We start from the raw sequence: 10,680 nt of genomic DNA on the forward strand, positions 1-10,680 counted from the left end.
AACAGAAAGACTAAAAGAGTAAATGAAATAAAAATATAGAGACTAATTAATATATTTTTTAAAATAAAAGAATTAAATAATAAATTTTATTAAAATATAGAGATTAAATAGTAATTTTTTTTAATAAAAAATAAAACATTTAAATAATAAAAATCAATAAGAGGAGTGCCATGGTTATGAATTTACAAAGCCAGTTAACAAGTTACAATGGCCGATAACGAAGCCCAATCCAAAACCATGACCCAAATCCAACGTCAAGAATTCACATGTACATCGTCGTCAACCGAATCAAAGCTCAAGTGAGGCTCAGAAGACACAGTAGAGCGTCTACTGTAGAGAGAAAAACGACGTAATGGGAAGGAAGAAGGGAGTAGCAGAGTTCGAGGAATCGCCGCCCGATGACTTCGATCCGTCGAACCCATACAAGGATCCAGTGGCGATGCTTGAGATGAGGGAGCACGTCGTCAGGGAGAAGTGGATCGATATTGAGAAGGCCAAGATCTTGAGGGAGAAGCTAAAATGGTGCTATCGCATAGAAGGCGTCAACCACCTCCAGAAGTGCCGCCACCTCGTTCGTCAATATCTCGACTCCACTCGCGGCATTGGCTGGGGCAAGGACCAGCGTCCTCCCTCTTTACATGGTGCTTTTTCTTTTTCTTTTCCCTTCCTCCCCTTTGTTCTGATGCCCTTGGAATTTGAACTCTGATTATAATGAAAATGCTAATTTTTTTTTTGCTTTGTTTTATTCATTTTGTGTTTAGGTCCTAAGGTGGAGGCACTTACGTCTGAGTGAATGGTTATATTGAGGTGTGTTAGATTGTAATCTTATGAAGTATATTTCAGATGTGATTAGTGATTCTCTATCTGTGAGCGTATTGTGATGAGAAATTGTTGCATTTGTCCAATTGCAGTTTTGGTGTTTTGTTTACGTGGTTTTCCATTGATATCTAGGGCTCAACTTAGAAGGAATGGGGGATGATTTTACTCTGTTTCAGTATTGATTGATAGCGATAAAGTCTTTTTTTCCTTAAACAATGACCTGGTTTTAAGTGCTTTTAAAAAAAATCTCGACTGCTGAAGAAGTTTTATTATGGACAAGTAGAAGATGGGGAAAATAATTTGAGCATAAGAGTAACAGGGATATATATATAGGGGAAATTTTATGTGTACAAGTGCTTGCCTTCAGTTGGGGAAAGGAGATAATATGTTAGGTTTTATCTTCTTGTGAATATCAAGCTACGAGTTTGATGTTGTGTATTTCTAGCATTTGAGTAGTTTTGTTTGTGTGTATGGATTGTGGAGGATGGTAATGTTATAGACTTGGCTTTAGAGCGGATAGTTGGTTTTTCGGAATGGAAGAATGCAATATAACACAAGATAATTTAGCACCCAATGCTATTTAGAATCAATGTCTTTCTAATTTTCTCGGTATTCATAGGTTCTTAAATGAAAGTTGTTGAGTTTGTTATGTTAACTATATCACTTCGTGTGTTGATGCATAAACTGTCCAGTATCTATTGTTTATGGCTAAGACTGCTGTAATACCTAAACCTGGCCAATGCATTTATATGGTGTCAGTCATTCTCTGTACGATGCAAGAGGCTTAGAAACATAGATTAAGATTTGACATTATAGCGTATAGAGAAAAAGAAAAAAAAATGTTTTCCATGTGCAAGAGGGACAAGTTTAAGCAAGTTCAATAAAAAGGGGATTAGACTGCAAAAACCTTTATCATGTCCAATGAGTGTACCTAATGTGGTTAAAAAGGGAGTATCCCATCCTGTGTTGTCTTGTTCGTCTCTTGTACCAAACACAGGGTAATTATTAAATACTATTGTGATTTTATGGTAGTTGAAATAGAAATGGATTAGCTGAACAATAATAATCATGAATAAAATTGTCAGTTAGCACTCACCATTTTTTTCCTTCTGCATTTGGGTGTTTATGTTGTAATGATAATAGCTTATAGCTACACATGAAAATTTTATATTTTGTAGGCTCTAGTAAGTGTTTTATCCTTCCATTTTTGCCAGGATGAATGGGTAGAGTGCCTGGGGGTTAGATGTTGAAAAATTTTTTAATGAAGAAGATCTAATTGCTTTAAATGGTTAAAAGATTTATAGACTGATAAAGGACCTGCTATCTTAAACTGTAAAAAATAATTTTTCATACTAGCATGTTGTTTAGGGCCTTCTTTTGTCACACTTAATCTAATTTGACTGGTGGTGTCAAATGTTGATAATTATGCAAGAGCAGAGGGCACAATTGCCTGTTTAGACAGTGGTGATCTATATGCTTTTAATTGCTATAGACTATAGTACCCATCCAAACTGATATGGGCTGACAACTAGATGGTGTTTACTTTTGGATGTTGTAATTTTCAAATTAACTTTTTTTGATATTTAGGCTACTTCTGATAAGCATCCTTTTTTTTTTTGCCTTTTGTTATTGTGTTCTACAATGCCAAAATATAAGGGAAAAATAATAAAAAAATTTACCAAGTGTTAAATGATTAAAATTATTTAGCTTGTTGAATTTTAACACTTGGAGTATACTTAAGACTACCTATCTTGTGGTTGTAGTTAGATGGTCTGAAATGTTATAAAACATTATTTTAAGAGTGTGAACTCATTAGAAGAGGAAGGATAAATGGAATTGGTCATCTCCTCAAATTCTATTTTGCATTCCCTTCAAAATTGACGCTGTTCCATTCTCATGATTGATGAGGACTTTTTAATAAGACTATTGAACCCTTGCGACTTAAAATCCTTTGTTATCTTTTCATGCATCTAAACATCTGAACATAAGTAACTGGTTTATCCCTCCTTTTATTTTATTTTATTTTTTCCCATCTCCTATGTACTAAATACTATCCTTCTTAATCTAACTAAAATTCCCAAACATAGTTTTACTGTGTGCACTTTTGTCTCACATTAACATGGAAACTAGCCATGAATCAAATTTGGTCAGTTAAAATGGGGAGAAAGGTGCATTGCATTAGGTGCACCAAATGATTCTTTCTAAGTTTTTTGTGCAATAGTTAATGAGCCAAATGAATTATTATGCAATAATCTTCTTATATAAATCACTGTATTCGTAGCTGTTAAATGTACGTAAGGTGCTAGTGTTTCAGTCATTGAAAGGTGGGTAATCTTAATGAGGTGCACACTTGTTTATCAGGGCGTGTGCCACAAGCGACATGTGAGTCATGTGCCTAGGCGTGCCTGCACAATATTTCACATAATTTTAAAGAGAAATCATTTTTTTACTCTTAAATATTCAATTTTTACCGTGAGAGCTTAGTGGTTTGTTGAGAAAGTAAGGGTTTTTGGTTCAGAGTAAGTGAGTGAAATGAGAGAATAGATAGATATGTATTTAATATAGAGAGGAAGAGTTGGATCAAGAGAAGTTGGAAGAAAAGGAAAATTGGACCAAAGAAGAATAAAGAAGATTGAGTGAGAAATAATAGAAGAAGACTAGAGAAGATGGATTGAGAAGCAATAGTGAAGGTGGAGCAAGAAGCAATAGAGAAGAAGGATGATGCAGAGAGGTGGAATTCACTTGGTTTTGTGTATAGAAAAACCCTACCAGTGAAGTTTTCTTCTTCCTCTTGTATATAGGTTTTCTATTCTAAAGCTTTTTTTTTTTTTTTTTGTCTTTCTTTAAGGTTTTTTTTTTTTATTTTTTATATTTGATTTGGTGTGCCTGAGATCATGTTAAGGTCACTTAGTTGAATTAACAGAGATATCTAGATGAAATTACTACCCAAAAAAAAAAAAAAAAGAAACAAAAAACTGCAAAATCAAATATTGTGGAGGCATTCCTGCGCACATGCCTTGCAGTTGTGATGTAGCTATTAAGTTTGCTTGCCTTTTAGTGATTAAGGCGTGAGGGGCTGTGCCTCTTGCTCCTTGCACCTCAAGTGCATCTTTAAGAAATATGAAAAGCAAAAAAATAGAAAAAAAAAATTGGGTTCTATCTATTAAAATTATATCATTAGCGGACATCATGCACGAAGGGACATCTTTTTGGATGTAATTTGTCAACTTATTCTTGACCAAAGCAAAAAGATAAGGGCTCAAGGACCATCCTTGGAGCAATCTAATTGCAATAGGAAAAATCTTTTGTATCATCCCTCATTGTTTGACCACTAGAGATTGCCTCTTTATATCTAAATGCCTATCTATTAATTATTCCCTTTTTAATCACACGCCTTTTCTAGATTGATAAATACCATATGAAGGCCTTTTCTTCTCTTGGTACTTCTTTTCCACCCCCCTTATGAGAAAAATAAAACAAGACATATAACTTCGATGCATTGGATGAGGAATTGAAGTTTTTTCCTTGTTTAACCATTTGATTAGTTTGGAATTATTTGTTTATTTATTTTAAATATAATTACTTCAAATATTTTGGCTCAATCTTTCAAGTAGATGGGGAATGTGACGAGGATGTTAGTCATAGGATTAAAGCCGGATGGTTAAAGTGAAGACGTGCTACTGGAGTTTTATGTGATCGCAAGATTCTCAATAAGTTGAAAGGAAAATTTTATTGTACAGCTATACGACCGGCCATGCTATGTGGTAGTGAGTGTTGGGCACTGAACGAGTCGTATGTGTCTTAGATAAGGGTTGCGGAGATGAGAATGTTAAGGTGGATAAGTGGCCATACTAGACTAGATAAAATCCGTAACGAGAGTATTAGAGAAAAGGTAGGAGTGATGCCAATTGAGGATAAATTGAGAGAAGGAAAATTGAGGTGGTTTGGTCATGTGAAGTGCAGACATATGGAGTCTCTAGTTAGACAAGTAGAGCACATTAGGTTAGAGGCTGAAAAGAAAAGAAGGGTAGACCTAAACTGACTTGGAGGAGAGTAGTACAACATGACTTAGAAGCATTGTGCATTTCCGAGGATTTAACCCAAAATCGTTTAGAGTGGAGAAAAAGAATCTATATAACAAACTCCAAATTTTTGGGATAAAGGCTTAGTTGAGTTGAGTTGAGTTGAGTATCTGTCTTCTTCTTGTAAGAGTTATTATTATTATTATTATTATTATTATTATTATTATTATTATTATTATTATTATTATTATTATTATGTGGAGGAAGATAGTTTTTGAAATTCCCTAAATAATTATATGAAAGTGTTTGAATGATCCAATTCTTCTAGTCCATTCAACCCCAATTGGAAGGCCTAGCTGCATGGAATAAATTCAGTTCATTCAGGTTGGCTACGCTCTTAATTTGGATAGGACAAGTTAGGAGATATTGGAAATTTGGTTACTGTAAATTACTAAATTTATAATTGAAGTGACCTATTTGAATGATCCAATTCTTCTAGTCCATTCAAATCCAATTGGAAGGCCTAGCTGCATAGAATAAATTCAGTTCATTCAGGTTGGCTTATGCTCTAAATTTGGATAGGACTAGTTTGGAGATATTGGAAATTTGGTTACTGTAAATTACTAAATTTATAATTGAAGTGACCTATGAACACCTCTAAATATCCATGTGAAGATGTGTTATAGCTAATTACAAGGTAATTTCACCATTAATGCTATGTTTGGAAGTTTGATGTAAGAGAAACTGTATTTATAAAATAAAGTATGGAACAAATAGGAAGTAAATTTGGTTTGTTACCTTCTCTCTATCTAGATGTTTTAATAAAGGCTGGGGTTATGAAAATAGACGAGAAAAATAACATCTTTTCCATGTTTTTGCTAATTGTAGGGGAAGTGAATTTAAAAAAAAAAAAAAAATTAAGTTTGAAATTGCAAGGATATTCCATTCACATCTAAATGCAGAGAAAAAGCTAAATGGTAGAAATTGGCAGTAGAGTCAAAAAATTATGGTATCCCTATCTATTTTGTTTTCTTACTCCTTGATCTAGGTGCAAAAACCTCTAGGTATTGTAGAGAATAAGAACTCTGAAACTGGATTGTAGACTACCCTTAACATATTGGTTTACAATTTACTTCTCCATATGAATCTGTTAACTTTTTAAGTAGGGAGCAATGTTGTGGCTACTAACATATTGATATCTTATTGTAGCAGCAACTTACGATACAAAATTGTACTTAGCATACCTATATGTATGTTTTGAGAGGGCAGTTTGATTAGGAAGTGATCTATTAGGTAAGCTAGCTGGCTGAGCTTTTACATTTCTAGACTCTAGTATAATTTCTAATGAATTTTTGTAATTATTAAACAATATCATTTTCATAGAGGAGCCAGTGTCTGTAGGGTCCCAATTCCATCATTCAGAAATTGTAAATAATCAGATGTTAATGAGAGAACAATTTGATATGATTACTTAACTCTGATGGCATGCTTTCAATATTTATTTTGGTTGAGGGACCATTGCAAGATTTTTAAAATAAAAAAAAAAAATCAAAACATATTGTGTGGGAAACTTAATATGAGTTGGAATTTTTAATGCTTCATGAAGAGACAATCAGGAGAGAAGTTGCTAAAGCAATATTTAGTTTGGTTGAGGAGCTGTTTCAAAGTTTCTAAAATTAAAAATAAATAAATAAAAATTTACTGCAATTGTGTGGTGTGTGGTACAAGTGTGGTGTGGTGGGGCAATGCCTGAAAAAAATAAAAGTGCACTTGGACTAAACTCTTAATTGAATTGGATCCTATTATTTAGGCAAGGCAAAATTCTAGTTATTTGGGATTTGGGAGTTTGAATAGGAATTGAATAAAAAGAAGTTTTCAGAATCAAGAATAATAAGATTCTAAGATTCTGACAGGGAGTTTCACTGTAATGGATAATAGTATATTATGTTTCTCTACCTTTACATCTATGGGGGTGATAGATTCCACCTGATTTGTTGTTCTGTGTGATAAACCTTGCATTTTTTATAATATATTTGTCAGATTCACTTTCTTCATTCTTGTCATTATAATATATGGAGTTGATGCAGCCATTCGGATGTGAAAATGGCTTAATGTTTTGGTTATTAATCATAGCAAGGAAATAGTTTAGATTAAAACATGTATGTGGTCCTGATTGTGAAATAGTGGCACAAGTTGGATATATATTCTTTCATTATGATACATTACTGGACAAAGGCGAGCCCTTCTAGTTCTACTGCTCCCGACCCTTGCAAAGCCGGGAATTTTATGCAGTGAATATGCTCATCTTTTTGTTTGTGAGACCAAGTGAAAAATAATAATTATAATAATGATTTGCATTATAGAAGATAAAGTAAGGTGTCATTCTTCTTGCAGGTGACTAAAGTTAGAAGAAGATATGCTCTGGAATTGTGGGGAAGGCAATGGTTCGCTGTGATTGTGTTTGCTTAATCTGGATTCCTATCATCCACAGTTTTTACTCATCTTTCCTGCAATGTACAGAGGCCAGAAATTGCTCTCTGGATCTTATAATCCTTTTCCTTTTGACATCAAAATAACATCATTGACGTGGACAGGGACAAGGAATGAAAGTAACCCAGATAATGAAATAAAAATTTTCCTATATCATTCTTGCTTTTGTTTAATTCTGATGGATTATGCCCCAATTTAATGATTTGGGATTGGAGAAGGACACATTGGAATTTTTCTGCAATTTGGAGTTGGAGGGTCCCAGGTAAGATTCCAAGCTTTCACATCCGTTATTGTTTGCTTATTAACATTTGATTTGAAAATTTAGTTAAATTGGTTGTAATGTCATTTGTGGATATGAAATCATGGGCGGCTGTTTGAGCGGTGGCGGTCTTAAGAATTGGCGCAGTTGTCATTGTCCTTTGTGTCTTCTTCTCTTCTTCTGGCTTTAGTTTTGACCTTTTCTTAAACAGGGCAATTGGGTTTTGGTTTGGGTGTGAGAATTTGAAATTATTAAGCCTCCTGATCCCCACCTTAATTTGAGGATTTTGAGTTAACTAATTTGGTTGGAAAAAAAATATATATTTAGTAGAAAATATATTATGGGAAATGAGTTGTTGCTCTGTTGTATTGAGTTTAAATTTTAATCAGAGTTAATTAAAAAAATATTTTTAAGCTATATATATTTGTAAAAAAAAAAAAAAAAAAAACCCTTAAGCGTTGTTTACAACAGCTCTGTTTTTAATTTACTATTTTTTACTGAAAAAATGTCTGCAAAATAATAATTATTTTTTATTTCCCAGTTGCATGGGCGAGATGAAAATAAAAATAAAAATAAAATAAATAATATATGTTCTAAGATGTCAATCGGATGAGGTTAAACTAGCGTGCGAACTCACGATTGTATCTAAAGATTTAATTTGAATTAAAAAAAATAACGATAAGTTATAATATAATTTTTAAATTTTTATTTAATTAATAAAATAATTTATCATTTTAAATTTTATAATTAAAAAATAATGATTTATTATATAAATATATTTTACATTTATTTTTAATTAAAAATTTCTATTAAAAAATATTTTTATTAATTAAAAATAATTTAATTATTTTTTTAATCAAGTAAAATAAATTTATGTATCAAAAATAAAATTTAAGAACATAAACCTCTCTCTAAAATTTTATTTGATAATTTTGATATTATTTTTTTATTTTATTTAAAAATTTGATTTTAAACAAAATTAAATTCGCCAACTTAAAATCAGTTTTGATTTCAAATTAATCAATTCTGTGGATTTTGCTTAAAAAAATATTTAATAGATAATTGTGACAAAAGAGGTTTGTAAAATATTTATATTTTATTTTTTAATACAAGGATTTATTTTGCTTGATTAAAAAATAATTAAGTTAATTTCAATCAATAAAAATATTTTTTTATAAATTTTTTTAATTAAAAATAAATATAAGATATATATTTTATTTAATAAATATATTTTATATAATAAATAAAAAATATTTAAATATAGAATTTAAAATAATAAATTATTTTATTAATCAAATAAATTTGAGAGATTATAACATAATTTAACATTAAAATTTTTAAATCCTATTTAATCCCTTAAATATAATCATGGGGTTTAGTATTTCTCATGCCATCCCTTAAATCGTGGAGGGCTGGAGGCTGCTTCCCACTTGGAATATTTTGATGTTGTTCGCTTTCTCAATTGGATTTTGGACTTTAATTCAATAAAACATGATTTATATGAGCACTAATCATTTAATAATAATAATAATAATTACACAAAATTATAATTTAAATTTGCTATATATGAAACTGAACTGAGATTGGGTATGAATCAAATGTGATATTTGTCTGGCTCAATGATTCCGTGAATTAGAACGGATGTGAACCGAATTATAGGAGAGCATTTTACGTGAAATCACCATTTTATTCTATAATTTCTCCAGTAAAGGGCTCTTCTTATGTAAATTGTTGATTATGATTGGATTCAAATCAGATTTTTTTTTTTTTAAATGACAGGTTTAGAGAGAGACAGATCAAACCATTTTCAAATTGAAACTAAAATCGTAAAAAATTAAAATCAAAACCGAAATTAAATCAGATGGGAACTGATTGAAACCATAAACCAGCTGAAATCATGACGAGCTGATCCGGTTGTGATTCATCCCTTGATCAGGTCTTAAATCGTTGATTCCGATTTAAAATCATTTATCAGCTTTCAAAATGGGATTTTTCATGACATTAATCGAATGCAAGTACATATCTCTACTATTTCAAGAGCAAATATGGCTATCTCAATCTTGGCAATTAATGAAGAAATTTGAGGACTTTGCTTTGTGCATGGCAACTTGAAAAACAGAAGGGGAAGAATTTGCCATTCTCGAAAGCACATAACATTGTTGTAAAACGTACCATCTCTGATCTCCTTCACATAGTAAAGCAAAATGCAAGTTAAACATATTGAACATAAACTACATTAACAAATATTGGAGACTCACCTGGCTCGATCTGGGGTTTGAATCTTGCTAGGATTATCCACAAGATGATTGAAGGAGCTCCCTTCAGTCCAATGGGTGGGCGAAGCACAGAAGGAGTTGCTCCCACACCATGCACTTGGCCTAACTTAACATTTAGCTTCTCAAATGTCAAGTATTGCCATTGTGCATGAGATGGCAGCTCTTGCCGCGATCAGCTCTCCATATTGGACCGAAAGGAGCTCCTCTTTAGATCCTATACTTCTCCCTGTCTCTCTTCTGCTTTCCTATTGTTTTTGCTCCTTGAGTATTATCCTTCTCTCTGTCCTGCTTTGCTCTTTTTTCTCCTTCAATATCATCTATCTTATAATGAAGATGCTCTTTATATATCTATATTTTTTAATCCCCTTGTGCCTGGAGGAGAGGAATGCTATAAACCAAGGAATCTTCTAATGTCTTTTGGGTTTAAGTATTCTCATGTGAAGTTTTAAGTGATTTTGTTGTTATGCACTATATATATATATATATATATATATATATATATATATATATATATATATATATATATATAGACTCTATCCAACTGAAGACGATATAAATTTAAAAATAATTTTAATATTATTAAATTAAAACTCATTCTATAATGACTTCGTTGATTCTTTCAATTACATTGACTTTACCTCTTATCTTTACATGTCATGTAAATGATCCTTCTCATCATTTTTTTTGTAGAATGAAAGAAAAATTCTCAAACTATAAAGTACAAGAATTTTCATTCATGAATAATTTACGAAAATTCTCGTCATATATTTGATATGTTATACTAAATTATTTTCTTCTTTGATTCTTTATCCTC

The 10,680-nt window shown here is 31.6% G+C and overlaps 1 protein-coding gene and 1 long non-coding RNA gene across 2 annotated transcripts; one reads left to right on the forward strand and one right to left on the reverse strand.

Moving 5' to 3' along the window:
* Nucleotides 1-210: 210 nt before the first annotated feature.
* On the forward strand, nucleotides 211-7,482 carry LOC110652045 (NADH dehydrogenase [ubiquinone] 1 beta subcomplex subunit 10-B). The gene is made up of 3 exons (XM_021807536.2): nucleotides 211-641; nucleotides 762-807; nucleotides 7,236-7,482. Exons 1-2 carry the CDS (start codon nucleotides 353-355, stop codon nucleotides 791-793), a joined length of 321 nt encoding a protein of 106 aa, XP_021663228.1. The 5' UTR covers nucleotides 211-352; the 3' UTR covers nucleotides 794-807; nucleotides 7,236-7,482.
* Nucleotides 7,483-9,541: 2,059 nt separating this feature from the next.
* LOC131183436 (uncharacterized) lies at nucleotides 9,542-10,207 on the reverse strand. The gene is made up of 2 exons (XR_009151520.1): nucleotides 9,849-10,207; nucleotides 9,542-9,775 (listed from the first exon to the last, which is right to left on the reverse strand). It is a non-coding gene; the product is annotated as an uncharacterized LOC131183436 (long non-coding RNA).
* Nucleotides 10,208-10,680: the final 473 nt, after the last annotated feature.

The sequence above is a fragment of the Hevea brasiliensis genome, chromosome 9 (assembly GCF_030052815.1).
Source record: "Hevea brasiliensis isolate MT/VB/25A 57/8 chromosome 9, ASM3005281v1, whole genome shotgun sequence".
Classification (NCBI taxonomy): domain Eukaryota; kingdom Viridiplantae; phylum Streptophyta; class Magnoliopsida; order Malpighiales; family Euphorbiaceae; genus Hevea; species Hevea brasiliensis.

Coding starts and splice junctions, on each gene's coding strand:
- LOC110652045 (XM_021807536.2), top strand. CDS start 353: ATGGGAAGGAAGAAGGGAGTAGCAGAGTTCGAGGAATCGCCGCCCGAT. Junction 642..761: donor GCGTCCTCCCTCTTTACATG/GTGCTTTTTCTT, acceptor TTTTGTGTTTAG/GTCCTAAGGTGGAGGCACTT.